Genomic DNA, 17,876 nt, shown 5'->3' with positions numbered 1-17,876 from the left:
TATTATTTTTGAATCACATGAATGTACTATCTCTTTGTGATAGACTGCATTATTGGTCCCAATTCTTCATCCTCCCTGTAGCCACACCCTTGCTTTGGCCTCATTGTGGGTGGAATGTACCTTCCCACCCCTTGACAGGGCTTGGCCGTGTGACTTGCTTTCATCAATGATATATGGGTAGAAATGATCGTAAGCCAGTGGCTTGCCAAAAATCAGAAAATACTACAAAGCCACAGGAACCAAGTCATTATGGTGTTGGTAGTAATTCACAAATTGCACGTTAGACAAAAAAGAAAGAAGAATCCTGAATTAGATTCCAGAATATACAGTCAGTCCTCCATATCTGTAGGTTGCATATCCTTGGACTCAACCAACTACAAATCAAAATTATTCAGGAAAAAAAAATCCAGAAAGTTCCAAAAAGCAAAACTTGAATTTACCACTCACTGGCAACTATTTATACAGATTTTAGATTGTATTAGGTATTATAATTAGACATAATTTAAAGTGTATGGGAAGATGCACATAGGTTATATGCAAATGCTACACCATTTCATACAAGGGATTTGAGCATCCACAAATTTTAGTACCCTCAAGGGTCCTGGAACCAATCCCCCATGGATACCAAGGAACAACTGTACGGCAGGTTAACAAATGACAGAGATGCGTTCAATTCAGTGGAAAAAAGATGGAGTGTTTAACACATAGTACTGGCACAAGTGGCTATCTACCTAATGAAAATAAAATGGGACACATATACTAGGTACAAAAATAAATTCCAGGTAGATTAAAAGCATAAGTTAAAACAATTAATAAAAAAATCTTGCAAAAAAATTAAGAGAATACACGCATAATCAAACGATCAAGGAGATGTCCCTAGTGAAGTCTGGAAATCTAGAAGCTATAAAAGACATAATTGAAAAAAAAAAAAAGACGTAATTGATGACCCCAAAATGAAAAATATTTGTATGAAAATTGATACCACAAAGTCAACAGACAAAAGATTATTTGTAAAAAATATTTTTCAATGTGGGACAAAAGATGAGCAGCAAAAATACACAAAGAACTCTTACAAACTGATTTAAAAAAAAAAAAGGAGGTCCCACTTCTGGTAATAATAAGGTAGCTTGTATCAGACCAAACATCCTATAGATTACAACTACAAACTCTGGGTGAAACGAGAAAAACAATGATCTGAAGGCACTGGCAAAAACCGGAAGGGAGACACCACTTGGAAGAGAGACAACACTTGGAAGAAGGAACAGCAGTGGCTGAATTCTGCATCTTATAAGCTTTGTGTCTATAGCTCCAGTGATAAAAATCCACCGCCTTGGCAGAATGCCAAATTCTGCATATATAACTCTTCCCACACCTCTGGCTGACCCCTGAACCATGCATGTGCATGGCAGACTTGAAGCAGCCTCGTTAAAAGCGTCAAACGGATTTCACCTACTACTCATCAAAGGGAGACAGAGTTTGGAGTTTGAGTTCAGCCTACTTAACAAACAAATTAGAAACATAACAGAATCCATAGTTTCTGCAACACATCATTCATAATGTCCAGAATATAATCCAAAATTACTAGACATGTGAAAAGCAAGAAAATGTGACCCAAACTCAGTAGAAAAGGCAATCACTGGAACATCTAACATCTGAGATAACCCAGATGTTAGAATTAGCAGAAAAGGATCTTAAAGAAAGTTGTTATAACTATCTCAAGGATGCAAACAAAGAAATATCAGTAGAGGACTAGGAAATTCTAGATCTTAAATATCTAAAATAAAACATTATTGGAACTGGCTTAACAGCAGATTGGAGGAGGGAAGAAGGAGTCAGTGAACTTGAAACCAGATCAATAGAAATGATCTAATTTGAGGAACCAAGACAAACAAAATTAGGAAAAGATATGAACAGAGCCTAAGAGACCTGTGTGACAATATCAAAAGGACATGGGACACAACGTGTGTGTAGTTGGTGTCCCAGAAGGGCAGGAAAGAAAAAACAGCGCAGCGAAAATCTTTGAGGAAATAATGACCAAAGTTAAATTTGGCGAAAGACAAATTTACAGACCAAAATGCCCAGCAAACCCCTAACAGGATAAATACATACAAAATCTAGGCACATCACAAACTGCTAAAAACCAAAAATAAAGAGAAATTCTGAGAGCAGTCAGAGAAAAACACCATATTATATACAGGGGAGTGACTATTCAAATGACCACTAACTTCTGACCTCCAGCAAGGAGACCAGAAGACAGCAGAACATCTTTAACGTGCTGAAAGAAAAAAAACACCTGTCAACCTGGAATTCCACATCCAGTGGAAATATCCTTTAAGAATGAAGGCAAAAGAAAGACATTTTCAGATAAACTAAAGCGAGAAGAATTCACCATCAGCAGACCTGCACCACAAGAAACCCTAAGGGAAGTTCTTCAAGCTGAAGGGAAATGATAACCAGAGGGAAACTTCAAGAAGGAATGAACCAGAAACTGTAAATCTGTGGGTAAATATAAAAGGCTATCTTTTTACTCTCTTACCTTCTCGCATTACGGCTATCACATAAAGTTCAAGGATGGTAAGTGAAACTCTTAAGGTTGCAAGGCCGTTGTATTTGGTACATTATTAATGAAGTAGACTGAAAAGTTGAGCGTGTGTATTGGGGTCCCTAAAGCAACTGCAAAAAAGAATACAAGGAGCTGTGGGTGCAGTGCCAAGGGCCTGTGTCTCAACAGGAGTGTGGGGCATGTGCGCAATTGTCCACACTGATGAAACTGTATACTTCTTAAGATCTGTGTGTATCGCTGTATGTAATTTATATCTAAATCTTTAAAAAAAAGTTTTCTTAAGAAAAAAATAAGTGCCTGGCTCAGAGTAGATATTCAATAATTTATTTATTATTGTTAGTATTCTGCTAAACTTCAGAACATCAGTTTAAGAAATACTGTCCTAACTTAGGGCCTATTTACTGAGCACATGCTTGTCCTTCTGCCTGGAATGTTCTCACTCCACACTCTTCACCTAGGAAGAGTGAAAATGCCTAGGCATCCCTCGGTCTCAGCCTAAATGGCATTTCCTTTGGGAAGCCTTGCCTAATATTCTCCCAGCAATGGACAAATTAATACAATCAATTACATGCTCCCACAGCACCCTGGACTTGCAGCACTTGCTGCCTGTTGCCCATTTCCTATGAGGCTGTAGGACCCACAAGGGCACTGGCTCTGCTCAGTGCTGAATTCTCTACCCTCAGCACAGTGCCTGGTACCCAGAGACAAAAGGCTCCCAAACCTCTTTTCTCCTTCCCAACGTACCGTTTGGCTCTTTCCAGGTCATCATTGGCTTGCTCCAGCTCTCTGATGTATTTCTGAAGTTGATCTTTAATGGCTTTTGTCTGGGCAAGGTCATCCTCTAAGGCTGAGATCTGCCGGTAGCCTTCAGAATGCTGCGTTTCAAACTTCTCCTGAAGGACAGAATCAACACTGAGTGAATGATTTAAGACTCCCGATGAGGATGTTTATCTCCCTTCCCTGTCATCTCCTTAGGACATCGAAGGTTAATCCTGGGACATAACCCTCTCCGCTGCAGTGAATGTGTGTTGTCCCTAGCTGCTGAGCATCCATTCCTCCCCCTCTGCACAGCCCCACCGGCACGCCAATTTCTTTACAATTAATTTATTTTTATTATGTATTTTTGGCTGTTGGGTCTTCGTTGCTGCATGTGGGCTTTCTCTAGTTGCGGCGAGCAGGGGCTACTCTTCGTTGCAGTGCGCGGGCTTCAGTAGTTGTGGCTCGCGGGCTCTAGAGCGCAGGCTCAGTAGCTGTGGCTCACAGGCTTAGGTGCTCCACAGCATGTGGGATTCTTTCCGGACCAGGGCTCGAACCCGTGTCCCCTGCACCGGCAGGCGGATTCTTAACCACTGCACCACCAGGGAAGTCCCACGCCAATTTCTTTAGGGGATTTCTCTCTCCCTTATTCTAGGATCTTTGTGGGACCAGCCTTCCCATCACACTCACTCAGGATGCCAGAGGACAAGCCTAAGCTCAGTCAGGAGAACCTTCTGTCCACAGACATGGACTCTTAAGCAAATGAGGGATGATGGGGGGAACAGGGGGCCATCAAGCTGTCAAGTCCCGCGTGCTTCCTGAGCATCTTATACCCTGCCCCCTCCCACACTGGTCCCTGCAGCCTCTGGCATCAAGCAGCCCCCAACTATCTTCAAAGGAATCATTTTGTGCAAGGTGTCCACAGCCACAGAAAGCCTCATAAACCTCTCCGAGCCTGATCCACAAGGGCAAAACCGATGCACTTCACATGATATCCCTGGATTACAGACAGAATAGCAGGAATCACAATGACTTCGTTGCCTGTGCCTCACAGTCAGATCAGGACATCATGGACTCAGTTTGACAACTGTTCTGACTTTGTGACCCAGGACACTCTCCCTGTGGCATGGGGGAGTTAGGAACTTCTGGGCCTCTGAGGAGGGAGAGAGAGAAGGGAGGGAGGGAAAGGGAGGCAGGAGGGAAGGGAAGAAGGAAAAAAACAAAACTGTTGTTTTTACCAAAAAAAGTTTAGTGTGATCTAGCTGGTGCTTTCCAAGGCAAGGCACAGCCCAGATGACGCCTCAACAACCTGCTGCTGCCCAGCTATGGCAGCTAACATTTGCCGCAGGTCTACTCTGCACCAGCCTCTGGGCTCAGGACGCTGTTTTTGTTGCCTCATTTAACGCCATTTCAGAGACATGGGAACTGAGGCTCAGTCACTTCATCAGCCCAAAGTCAACTGGAAGCACGTGACCGGGCCAAGATCCATCCCGGCCACCTGGGCTTGCGCTCTTAGAACTACTATGCTAAACTGCCCTCAACCACTTCCATCCAGGTCACACGGGAACTGATCACATGTACGCGTGCGCGCACGCACGCACACATGCACGCACACACACACACACTCACTCACTCCGGCTCTGGCTCCTCTCTCTAATTACTTTCCATCATCAAACACCCTTACCACCTTTCCTTCATCTACAAACATGAAAGAAAACACTCACTTCCCACAGGAAAGGCCCAAGTCTAATTAGAAAGTTAGAAAAACAGGCCAACTCCTCTTCTTGAGTCAGTCGAGTAAACAAAGCTGTTGCTAGAAACAGTCTGGAGGCGCTGGGGAGAGTGATGTAATGGTGACCGGGCCAGAGAGGTGTGGCCAGAGCCATGGTGAAAGAAGAAGGTCCACAGAACAGGCAGATTATTTACAAGGCGAGGACAGGGAGGGGTGTCACATCCTTACGCTGCTCTGTCTCCTCTGATACTGTTTCCTGGCTACGAGCACAGGAAGTGTCTTGGCTCAGACAAGCAGAGGCAGACCAGGCCCAGGCATGGGCGAATTCCCAGGCGTGGCTCTGATGGCTTCCCACCCTTGATTTGGGTGCCTCCCCAAATAAAACAGGAGGGTACAGGATCCTAGGTCACTAACCTAAGTTCCAACACAGGTTCCAAGAAGACGCAGTTACTGGGCTTGTCCACCAGCATAAGGATTCAAATGTTGTCCTTTGAACTTGGGGACATGAAAAGCTGTTGCGCTTTCATTTGGGGCTAATTATAATAAACTGTCAGCTGATGGAGGCATCAATAGATGCTCTGTTGGATCCCTTACAAGCGTTTTTATTCAACTTGCAATGAATAAGCCACTGTCAAGGAGTCTGACTCAGTTGAAGACTTTCCTCTTAGGTGACAGAAATATGTGCTGGGGGCAGTTCTTCACTCCAAGGTAGTTCTGTTTCCTCGCCTGCTCCACACACTGTGTCTCATGAACCTACCATGTGGTTGTAATGAAGAGGTCTTCTGCCGGTTCAATGGCTCAGTTTTCAAGTGGTTAATTACTTAGCAACTGCATGATATTTAGTCAGCACATCCTCCTACCCCCTCCAAACGATGGTTCATACCACTAGTCTTCCCATCCCTGAGCCCCCTTCAGTGTAAGGGCTGTAAAGATTCCCCAGTGCCTAGGGCAGGGGCCAGGCTGTTAACAAAATGAGTGACGTGGGCCACGTGTAAGCAGCAAAAGACACTCAGTCCCCGGTGTCAAGAGTTGGGGGGGAAAGGACAGAAGTGGGGACTGGGGCAAACTGGAGAAGCCTTGCTCTGTCTAAGCAACCACAACTCAGCTTTTTGCCGGTGTGGAAGAAGGCCGGCCTGGGGTAGCCAGGTCCACCAAAGGAAGATCAAAGGAAGTCGGAAATCTAAGTTTTTACAAGAAGCCTCACAACTCTGAATGTTGATACTAAAGATATAAATTTTACTATCAAAAGAACAAACTGTAAGCAAACCCTCACCTCTAGTTAACAGCCTACTGCAGTATTTACAGGGAAGTGTAGAGATGTTGGTGACTCACCTTGAAATGCATTGGGAAGATAGATTGATGGATGGACAGATATATAATAAAGTATGTAAGTATGGCAAAGGTCATCGGTAGAGCCCAGGTGGTGGATACAGGTGTTCACTGGAAAATTCTTTCAACCCTACTGTGTGCTTGAAAACTTTCATGATACAATGTTAAGTGAAAACCACTAAAGGCTTAAGCAAACAACATCTATGGGCCAGACTGACCTGTGAGTGGCCAGCTTGGGCTCTGTGGTCTATGCCGTAAAAGCTTAAGAGTCCACTGCTCAGTTTCTACGGTCTGTGTGGTCCTTCCTCTGCTACTCCTCACCCCTTGATCCCCAATCCATGTGCTGGCCCCGCTTTCTCCCATGTGCTAGTAAAGCCAGATTCCCAAGGTCCACTTGACAGTCATTCTTGCCCGTGTCTGTGGCAGTTCCATATTAACTCTTCATCAAACCCTTGTACGCCAAGTTGCTGGCTAGACAGACACACACACACACACACACACCTTCAAACACCAGCTCAAGTCCCTCCCACCTCTTCCATGATGCTGTCTACAACCCGTGCAAATCTCTCTCAGGAGGATCTCATGGTCAGTACCACATAACTGAGCATCTTTTCACTAAGTGTTTCTGGCTGTCAGGTTTGTCTTCCCTGCAAAGCTTCCAGAGGGCAAGGGACACATCTCCTTCCACCATGCATCACACCTAGCCCTGGACTCACACTGCAGGGCCTTGGCTAGTTCTCCCAGTGGCTCATCAAAATATACGAGGAGCTTTGTTTTAAAAAGAAAAAAAAACAAGACATGCAGACATGCTGGGGCCCCACCTAGACTTCCTGAGAATGGGAATCTCAGGGCGGGGTGGGTCCAGGCCTGTCTGACATTTATGAAGCTGGCCAGGTGACCCTGCCTGGCAGTGAGGGCTGAGAGCTGTCCCTAGGCCACAGAGTTATACTTTGTGATCATCTGCTAAGCTCTACAGAAAGGCATTCTTTACCCTGCAGAGAAGTGGTTCTCCAGATACTTGGCAATGTCTGCAGATATTTTTGGTTGTCACAACCTGGGGGAGGGGGTGCTACTGGTATCTAGTGGGTGGAGACCAGGATGCTGTTAAACAGCCCACAGTGTGAAACTCGGCCCCCACAAGAGAATCATGTAGCTACCTTCAAATGTCAACAGTGCCCAGGTTGAGGAATCTGCTCTGTCCAACAGGACTTTCCATAATGATGGAGACATTCTACAGCCTCTCTGTCCCACAATGACACCCACTAGAGATGTGTGGCCTTTGAGCACTTGAAATATTGGCTAGTATGATTGAGGAATTAAATTTCTAGTTATTTTAATTAACTTAAATGTCAGCAGCCGCACGTGGCTAGGGGCGACGATTCTGGACAGCATAACCCTAGGCCTTATCACAATCAGCAATTCCAGAGACACTCCATACTCTAGAAGGGTCTACCTTCCATGTGCCTTGCAGGATTGTCACCAACAGCCAAGAATGGCCGTGGGACATGTGTGAGACCTGCCTCTCACAGAGCGCCTCCATCAGGGGCATAAAGAGTTCAAGTGTCACACACGCCCGGCAGGCCTGGGGGTGGGAGTGAGCCCGGGGCCAAGTCTGCAGGCTCCCTTTTCCAGTCACAACGCTGGACACCATCCACACCTGCATGCGTCTCCTCTCACCCCCTCACCTTGATGGTTTCCAGCTCCATGCGAAGGCGGTTGTTTTCTGACAGCAGGTCCCTGTTCCTGGTTTCAATTTGTTGCAGCTGCGTCTCCAATTCAGCTTCATATTCTCGGCTTCCCTCCTGGAATTCTCGGAGTTCCTCTTGCGTGTTCTCTGCCCTACAGAATTCCCAGATGTTAGCTGATCATTTACTGAGCGCTTACATGCTGCTGTTATACATGTATCAGCTCTTTATTCAACTGCCTTTTGAGGCAGAAACTGTCATTGTCCTCATTATACAGATGAGAAGATGAGGTGACTTGTCTCGAGGTCAAACAAGTCAGAAACAGAGCTTGGGCCTGCCCACAGGTGTGCCTCACTCCATAGCCCTTTCTTAACCAATTCACTCTCCACGCATTCATTCCACTTGTGCTTTTTGGAGCCCAACATGTAGTAAGCACACTTTGGATTGTGTATTCTCTGATTTATTTGCAAGTAGAAACTGGACATAATACAAATGCTCACTTATCACACCACTATCATGGGTCCCTGCCCCATATCCCAAACGCCCAATTCTACCTTCTCAATCCTTAAAAGTCAAGGGATATCTTTTTTTTTTTTAACACCAAGCCTAAATTCTCTTTAAATCAAACTAAGAATAAAGAAATTAGAGGAGCCGGAATAAGACCTCCCTGGGTAGATTACAAGAGTCCATGAGAAATAAAAAGAAACAATGTTAAACACACACACACACACACACACACACACACACACACACACACACACACACACAGCTCCCAGATATGGGCACTGAAACACTGGTTTCAAATTTAAAAATCTGTAACAACCCATTTTGCTAGGCATAGGGAGTTCTTTCCCCACACACGAAGGGCAGACCAGATACAGCATCCAGGAGCTGATAAAACCCTGCCAGAAAATAAGCTGGGAAGTAGCACAGCCGTTTGATTAGGACCCTAGGCTTTGGGGTTCAAATTCCAGCTCTGCTATTCCCCTGGCTGTCTGACCTTGGGCAAGTTGACTTGCTTTCACTGAGGCTCAGTTTCCCCATTTGTAAAATGGGGTGAGAATGGTTTCTCCATGGAACAGTGTTGAGATTTAACTGAGATGATGTATGTTAAGCCCTTCACAGTGCCTGGCACATAGTAGGCCCACAATAAATGGTTGCTGCCATCACTATGGGAAGAAAAAGCAAGGTGAACTTTGGAGAACTGACCTCTGCTTGTAGGTCATAGCCAGGTTTTTCCAATAGTTAGCTTCTTCCTCCTCGGAGCTGAAAGTCTTTCCCGAGTCCTCCATTGTGAAAACAGGGGAAAAGATTACTATTCTTGTCTCATGATGTCTAGAAGAGAAAGTTTTAAAATTATTACCCACATCTGGTTAAACAGCTGATCTTTAATGGGGAAAAAAAATTCCTAGACTTTATGTTGGATTAAATGTGGCAAAAAACATTGCCAAAAAACTAAAACTAAACCCAGACAAAATACAGCCCACCTGCACATTACATTCCATGGATAAACCTACCAGTGGGCTTCCCTGGTGGCGCAGTGGTTAAGAATCTGCCTGCCAATGCAGGGGATGCGGGTTCAAGCCCTGGTCCGGGAAGATCCCACATGCTGCAGAACAAATAAGCCCGTGCGCCACAACTACTGAGCCTGCATTCTACAGCCCATGAGCCACAACTACTGAAGCCCGCGCGCCTAGAGCCCGTGCTCCGCAACAAGAGAAGCCACCCCAATGAGAAGCCCACGCACGGGAACTAAGCTCGCCACAACTAGAGAAAGCCCGCGTGCAGCAAAGAAGACCCAACGCAGCCAAAAATAAAATAAATAAATGTACTAAAAAAAAAAACCTACCAGGACTTGCTGATTTAGTACATTTGGGGGGGGAGGGGAGGAGAGGGGAGGATGTCTCACGGGTTCTAACTTAGGCAACCAGGTGCCACCACCATCCCCATCACCAGAGACAGAGAATCAGAAGGAAAAGTCTCTTTAGGGTGAGGGGATACTGAACCCAGCTTGGGACATTTTTAATTGGACGTGCCTGTGATACACTGAGATGCAACACTGGATCTGAAACTCGGGGTGAAGTCCAGGCTAACAATACAAATTTAAGAATCATGAGTTTGTAGCTGGTTCTTCCTTTTTTCTTGTGACAGAACCACGAGATAATTGACTGAGAACTATTTATGGATCTCTGAGGAGTGCCAGTGTCTGAAAGCTGGGAAGAGAAACAGTGATCAGAGACAGAGGAGAAACAAGTGAGAGAGATGAGAACCAAAAGAGTGAGCTGTCCCGGGAGTAGACGGTTTCAAGGGGAAAAAAGAGAACGTTCCACAATATCCAAGATGCAACAGAGAAGCTGGTAAGGTAAGGACTGGGAAATATCCACCCACAAGACTTGGCAAAATGTCGGTCACTGGTGATGTGAGCAAGAATGGTTTCAACACAGGGAGGAGGGATAAACAGGGTGGAGGAGTAACTAGGAGGTGAGGAAGAGGAAGTAGGTGGCATTTTGGAGAACCGGGTATGAGAAGAAAAGGAGACACATTAGACAGTAGCCAGAGGGAAGTGATGATAAGGGCCTGGACTCAGGATTCTGAGCTATCCAGAGCAGAGGTTAGGGAACAAATTTCTATTAACAGTTATCAGTCTATGGACTCCCGGCTGATAAAGCCTCTCAATGTAACAGCTTATTTTCTCAATTTATTTAAGACTCTGAGCTTCTCAAAAGGTCATTAGGAATCCAAATGAGATCTCTCCGAAGTCCCTTCTTCCCCTCAAGCTAGCTCATGGTTCTGTCTCTGGGGACAACAGAATGAACACAACCCCTCAATCTGCAAGACATAACGAACAAGCTGTGTATCTGGCTAAATATACAAATAATTCCACTAAATATGTCAGTGCTGACATGGACACAATCACCAACTTCTTTATCCCTGGTAGAAACTGAACAATGATACCTACATCCGAGCACAGTACTTACTGATAACTCTACATTTGTTAGGACCTGTATTCACACCTCTTCCTCCAAATTTCTCTCCCTTCCCTAATTCAGAGAAAACATGCCACGTCCCCACCCACTCCCTTCTGGGGAACAGAGCTTCTCCGAAAGCTTGACTAAAGCAGAGAAGCTGGATGGAGTAGAAAATTGTTAATTTGATTTTTTTTTTCCAGTCCATCATTCCTTCTTCCATCTTTCTGTAACAGCACCCCAACATTCCCTTGGGGAAATCAATTCTACACTCCTTCCACGGGGCTCAGATGGACTTGACATCATCTTCTGCATCTGGGAGAAGGCATGTGACTACTCATGCCTCCAGCATCATCGGTAACGGGCTCAGAGGTGGGCCTAACCCAAGCTGAACCAATGACAAGGATCAGCCTAATCCAAACTGAGCCAATGATTGGCTCAGGGGTGCACGTAACCCAAGCTGAGCCAATGAGTGTCCAGGCCCAGGCCTTTCGCAGAGCTATCAAGAAAGAAACTCTCTGGAGTTGTTAACTGACCTTACTGTAGTAATTATTTCACAAAATATACGGCTCAAACCATCACATGCTACACCTTAAACTTACACAACGTTATATGTCAATTATATCTCCATAAAGCCCGGGGGGGAGGGAGGAGAAGAAACTCTTTCCATTAGGGTTCGTGGTGGTCATCTTGCTATCACAAGGGAGGAGCCTGCCTGAGAATGAAGCCAAAACAAAGGAAAGCAGGGCCAAGAAGTGGAGAGACTGGGTCCTGACAGTATCATTCGGACACCTGGGTCCAGTCATTCCTGATTTAAGGTTAGGAGAGATAATCAACTCCCTTTCTTGGTTGGACCAGTTAGGTCTGGATTTCTGCTACAAGAGAAGCCTAATTAACGTTTGGAGTGAAAGATCTTGTTTGCTCAAAGTACAAAGGATAGAGCACCTAGAGTGTAAATAACAGTAATTACCATGGTGACAGGTAAGGGTAAACCTAATTCTGGTAATCCTTGCTCAAGCCGCAAGCTTTAATGAGCCCAGAGCTCATCTAGTATGGGGTCACCAAACCAAGGTCTATAGCGTTAAGAGACCAGAGCCCATGCAACTGTAACTGAGTGCTGTGTGGCCATTAATGATCATATTGAGGAGAGTCTCAAATGCACGGTATGGGAGGAATTCTGTGTACAGGAGGGTGAGAAAGTGAGGAACTAGGAAAAATGAATGTACACTGACTTTTCCTGATGTTTGGAAACAGATCACGTCCAAGTTCAACGTAATGAGTCCCTGCCTGCTTCTCTAAACATTTCCTACAGCCCCACCCCTCACTCGCTTACGCTGCAGCCACACTGCCTTCTTTCTGTTCCTTGAACACATCAAGCTTGCTCCCACTCAGGGTCTTTGAACTGGCTGTTTTCTCTGCCTGGAATGCTCTTCCCTCAGATCTCTGCTAGCAGATTTCCTTCTTGCTGTTCAGATCACAGCTGAACTGTCTTCCCCAGAGAGACCTTATCTGAACATCCCACCAAATACCTCCTCCAGCCCTTCTCTGTCATATTAACCCCTGCTTTGTTTTATTTCATCACTTCATGAGTTTTGTTTTTGTTTTATCTTCCCCCACTGGAATGTCAGTTTTGAGCACAGGGACCTTCACCATCTTACTTTTTATTCCCAATTCCTTGAACAGTGCCTGGCATATAACAGGCTTTCAATAAATGCCTGTGGAAGGAACGAACACAGGGAAAGATAGAGACTAGCCACTCGCTGGAAGGGGATGTGAGGTTAAGGAAAAAAAGCAAGAGACCCTCTGCAGGCTAGTTTATAGTTTACTTCTGTAAATCCCTAAGATACTTAACAGGATGGGGAAAACCTTTCTCCCTCGGCACCTGAGTGGCATCTCATTAATGGGAAGGGGCTGGAGGACAGGGTGCCATGTTGGAAACTACCCCCTCCCCAGGTGTACATGATAAGGAGTATCTGATACAGTTACTGGAGTTTAATAACCTTCAACCTGCAATCTTAAGACAGATGAGTTTTAGAACAGGGCTCTTTATCACAGCCAGTGAGGCTTATAACTTAAGCCTCAGTAAAGAAATGAAATTGAGATGTTTTAGGAGGCGCTTCCACTGTGGCTCTAATTATAGCCCCTGCATTTTAAAAACACCCCTAGGGAAGAGAAAAACTATGCTAGAGGCTAAGAGGAAAGAAGTAACAGCTGAACCTCACTTTCTTATGAAACAGCATACTTAAAAACCTGACTTTTTTTTGGCCATTTGAAAATGTCTCAGAAAGTTCTAATGTGCATTACTCCCTGCCACAGATAGCAGGTAAGACAACTGGCAAAGGTTCCCCTTTTCCAGCATTATTTACTAAATTTTATCATCACCTTCTAGTTGTGGTGTGTTAGGCATTTAATACATTATTTCCAAACAACTTGACCCTCTTTAAGCTGCTTAACTGTAAGGGGTAGGTAGGCAAGGCAATCACCTGGTTTCTTAGGAAGCTAAAGCAGAAACATTGTATGCCTTGGCCATCTGCATAGGTGCAACGGAGTGGCAAACCAGACCCAAGTGCAAGGGAGTCTTTGAATTCAAATTCCAGATCTCCCTGGGGTTGCCAATAGACTGGAGGTCAGTTTCACTCTTTGGTCCATGCAGTCTTTTGAAAGGCACTGTGTCAGGCAGGTGTTAATGCTTGGTCACAGCATACACAACTTTGTACCCACTCTCTTAAAAGTGGATACTGCATTCATTTATTGCATCCGATCCACAGGGATATGTCTTCCTAACTTGCGTTCTCAATACACCATGATGCCGTCATGCCCCAGTAGCTCTGTGGACAAACCTGATGGGTACCTCAAATGTATGTGCTACAGCATGCAAAAACTGGGATCAAGTGGTCCAGTAAGTACTTATTTTCTATTTTGGATAACTTAGATCTATTACTCTTACAAAAGTGTTTCAGCAAGTTTTTGGGGGGCGGCTATTTTCCATGATCAAACCTAACAGGAAAGTCTGAAAACACACTTGAGACACACACCTTTGATTTCAAAACTCTAGAAAAAACAAACCCTTTCTCAGCTCTCCTTTGAGTGAAGAAAGCCAGCACAGCTGGTCAGGAGCAACACACATATATAAACCATCAGGAATTAACGGCCCTTCTCCACCCCAACCCCAATCCCTCCCAATCAAAACACATGGAAGAGCAGAAGGGAAAGGGAGAAAAAGAAAGAAACTGCCAGAGACTGGCACATGCTCCCACGGCTTCTACGTTATGATGCAGGCTTTGCATTTTGCAGAAGTGACATTACTGGGGCAAAATCAGTCAAGAGTCAGCAGGTCTGACTTCTGTCTCGGTGCTTTCAAAGTCTTTAATGATCTACCTACCAGAATACCTCACTAGGCATGCAAGGACATATGCTCAAGGGTGTACACCATCATTGACTGAGGGGAAAACTGGAGGAACTTAACTGTTGACAGAGGACTGATCAGAAAATGGTGCAGTTAAGAAGTAAATATACTGGGCTTCCCTGGTGGCGCAGTAGTTGAGAGTCCGCCTGCCGATGCAGGGGACACGGATTCGTTCCCCGGTCTGGGAAGATCCCACACGCCACGGAGCGGCTAGGCCCGTGAGCCATGGCCGCTGAACCTGTGCGTCCGGAGCCTGTGCTCCGCAACAGGAGAGGCCACAACAGTAAGAGGCCCGCGTACCACAAAAAAAAAAAAAAAAAAAAAAAAGAAGTAGTAAATGTACTGATATGGAAGAAAGTTTATGATATGTTAAGAAAGTGTCATTTTTGTTTGCAAATGTATCTCCCTCTGAGTATACAAATAGAAGAGTCTGTAAGGATATACCAGTATGGGGGCAAGGCAGACACTGAGATTCGAACATGTACCTGACGCTTCTCTAAGATATATACTGTTTTTTGCAGTAAGCACATATTGCTTTTGAAATTTTAAGAAGCTTAAACTTGGACGAAAAGAAAACAAATTATCCTGTCCAAGGATAATTTTTACTTTCTTGAACCAAGAGGCCAAGGAAGGAGCTTTTCCTACGGAGGCGTTCCCCTCCTCCGTTCATTTTCAAACATTTCCCAACACCTACTAAGTGCTGGGCACTGCTGAGCGAGGCAGACACAAAGCACCTGTGTCAGGATTAGGTACAAACATAGTACCAGCTGCAGGCACAAACTTTCCACATGCAGGCATGCTCGTGTTAGGGAATTATCTTGTGAGGAAACAGAGTGTAATCTCTCTGGGCTCACACGTTCTAAAGCAAAAGAACACACTCTGGAAACAAAAATCACATCCTAACAGAATAAGCCAAGTTAAGAAACTATTAACCAAATGGGATGAAATATACCAATCAGAGGCCTCTGACACTTCAGGAGCATAGATCATCTACATTTTTAAGTTTCAAAAATGGTTAAATACCAACGCTGGGGTCAGATAACAAGGGGCTCTGGGAGTCGCTGGGATCCAATTACTCTTCAAAGTACCTTACCCATGTCCTAAAATGCCATCCTATCCTAGAATACATGAACAAAACTCGCACAGAAAATGAGAAATTTCTGTCCGGCGCGTGTTGCAAAGGTCGTTTCTTTAGAAAGGAAGTTAAAAGGGGCCTAAAGGTAGAGAGGGGCACAACATGATAAAACCCTGGACAAAGAAATCCGGGAAGGTCGAGCCCTCAGGAGACAGCGAACTTGAGATGACTGGAGAAGATAATGTAGCTTCCCCAAAAAGCAATATCAAGGTGATGGCGGGGTTTCCTATGACCTCAGAGGCAGGTGAGCCCAGCCACCGCATTCAAGCTGTAAAATAAGCGTTTTCATCCTTTATCCAATCCTTCCCCAAAGTGCTGTCAGGGGAAATCTGAACCGTCCTGCAACAGAGATCTGAGGAAAGCGGAGGGAGGAAGACCGTTCCAAACACGTTCCCAAAGGGAGGGAAGTGCCAAGGAGGAGGGAGGTTTTTGGAAAGAGGCCTGCACCGAGGGTGGAGGTGGGTGGGGACGTGGGCGGGAGGGGGGCTACGAGGAATGAGGGGCGGTGGGGGGCAGCAGAAGGCAATGAAGAGGACTGAAGGGCAGAAAACTGAGCGAGAAGGGAGACCAGGGGAGTCGGGGTGGGAGGGAACAGGAGGGCAGAGCGGCCGGGCTGCGGGGACCCGGGACGTGGAGAGCAGAAGGACCAAGGAAGTCTAGGACGGAGGGGGAGGGCAGCGGGGTCGGAGAGAGGCGAGCGCAGAAAGAGAAAGAAAGCTGGCAAGGGTGAGGAACCAGGCGCGAGGGACTCGAGGGTGTGAAGGCACAAAGTTAAGAAGGCAGGCTCCAGGGAAGCGCAATTTTCGAGCCCAGCACCCGGGAAGCGACGCGCAAGTGAGGGGCGCGCCAGGGCCCCTGCACGGCGGCGGCCCGGGGTCCCGAGAGCGTGGCGGGCGCCGGGGCGGGCAGAAGAGTTTCCCGGCGGCCGTGGCGGTGGCGCTGGCAGTCCCCAGGAAGTCCCCACCCCGGGGGCCGCAGCTCCGCACTTACCCGGCTCCGGCTGTGAGGAACCGCGACGGCGACGGCTGCGGCAGCGGCTGGGGGCGGTGCGCCCCGGGCCTCCAGCCCCCGCCCCCGCGCCCGCCCCCGCGCCCGCCCCCGCGCCCGCGCCCGCGGCCGGCGCCGCCCATTGGCTGCCGAGCTACGGGACCGCGTCTGCCTCGGCCAATCAGCGCCGAGCAGCGCCTTTTGGAAACTTTTTTCCCAGGGCCCGGGCGCGGCATGGCCACGCGGCGGCCCTGGGCGGGCTGGCGGGAGGGGCCCTGGGAGGCTCCCGCTGCTGGGCAGGGTTCTGGCCCGCCTTGGAGGCTAAAGGGTGCTCCCTGGACACCGGGGGGACGGGCTGGGATTTGCGGGCCACGCACTTCAAGAAAATATGACTCCCTCCCCTTGACACCGGTTGCATTTTCCTGTTCTTGGCTTTTCCCCAAAGCAGATAGGACAAAGATCTAGGTCCAGTGAGGATAAGCAATGCCCCAGGTCCTCCCCACAACTTTACAACCAATATAAAATTTTCTTTTTTTTTTAAGACCTTTTGATGTGGACCATTTTTAACATCTTTATTGAATTTGTTATAATATTGCTTCTATGTTATGTTCGGTTTTTTGGCTGGGAGGCATGTGGGAATCTTAGCTCCCCCACCAGGGATGGAACCCCAACCCGGAACCCACACGCCCCCTGCATTGGAAGGCAAAGTCTTAACCACTGGACTGCCAGGGAAGTCCTACAACCAATATAACAATTTTCACATCATTATCTTCTTCAAAGGCAGCAAAACTCCTTTACAGGAGATTGTTTTCGAGCCTGGCTTTGAATCCTTGCTCTGTCCATTAGTAGCTGTGTGATCTTGGGCAAGTTATTCTCTCTGTGACTTACTTTCCTCATCTATAAAATGGGGTTATGCAGAGATGAAATGAGTCAACTTGGCATTTGCAAAACGTTTAGGACAGTGCCTAAGCACATAGTTAAGTACAATCTATGTAGTGATCATGATTTTTCAATTGGTTATCTAGATCAGGCATAATGCTAACTTCTTGATGTTCACCAACGAATATTTATTGAGCACTCACTTATATCAAAATAAATGTCAAACAAGACACCTGTCCTCAAAGGGCTTATAGTACTAAGAAAGGACACTAAATCAGCAAACAGAAACAGTGAAATAATGTCAGATGCTAATAAGTGCTATGACTAAAGCAAGGTCATATGATAGAAAGGGGCTGGGGAGGGGTCCCTGCAGATAGAATGTCAGGGAAAGCCACTCTACCAGGTGACAATGGAGCTGAGACCCAGATGATGAGAACC

At 46.3% G+C, this 17,876-nt stretch overlaps 1 protein-coding gene across 3 annotated transcripts in view; it reads right to left on the bottom strand.

The window, feature by feature from the left end:
• NDE1 (nudE neurodevelopment protein 1) overlaps positions 1–16,650 on the bottom strand; it is a 35,215-nt gene extending 18,565 nt beyond the window's left edge. For all 3 annotated transcript variants that reach the window (XM_060122546.1, XM_060122544.1, XM_060122545.1), the window contains exons 1-4: positions 16,563–16,650; positions 9,275–9,400; positions 8,066–8,219; positions 3,308–3,456 (exon numbers count right to left, since the gene is read on the bottom strand). In XM_060122546.1, the coding sequence (XP_059978529.1) occupies positions 3,308–3,456; positions 8,066–8,219; positions 9,275–9,357 (386 nt within the window). In that variant the 5' untranslated portion in view covers positions 9,358–9,400; positions 16,563–16,650. The remainder of the gene's footprint in view (positions 1–3,307; positions 3,457–8,065; positions 8,220–9,274; positions 9,401–16,562) is intronic.
• Positions 16,651–17,876: the final 1,226 nt, after the last annotated feature.

Source organism: Lagenorhynchus albirostris, chromosome 15, assembly GCF_949774975.1.
Source record: "Lagenorhynchus albirostris chromosome 15, mLagAlb1.1, whole genome shotgun sequence".
Lineage (NCBI taxonomy): Eukaryota > Metazoa > Chordata > Mammalia > Artiodactyla > Delphinidae > Lagenorhynchus > Lagenorhynchus albirostris.
The sequence above is the reverse complement of the archived record's forward strand: the minus strand, read 5'-3'. Positions and strand labels throughout refer to the sequence as shown.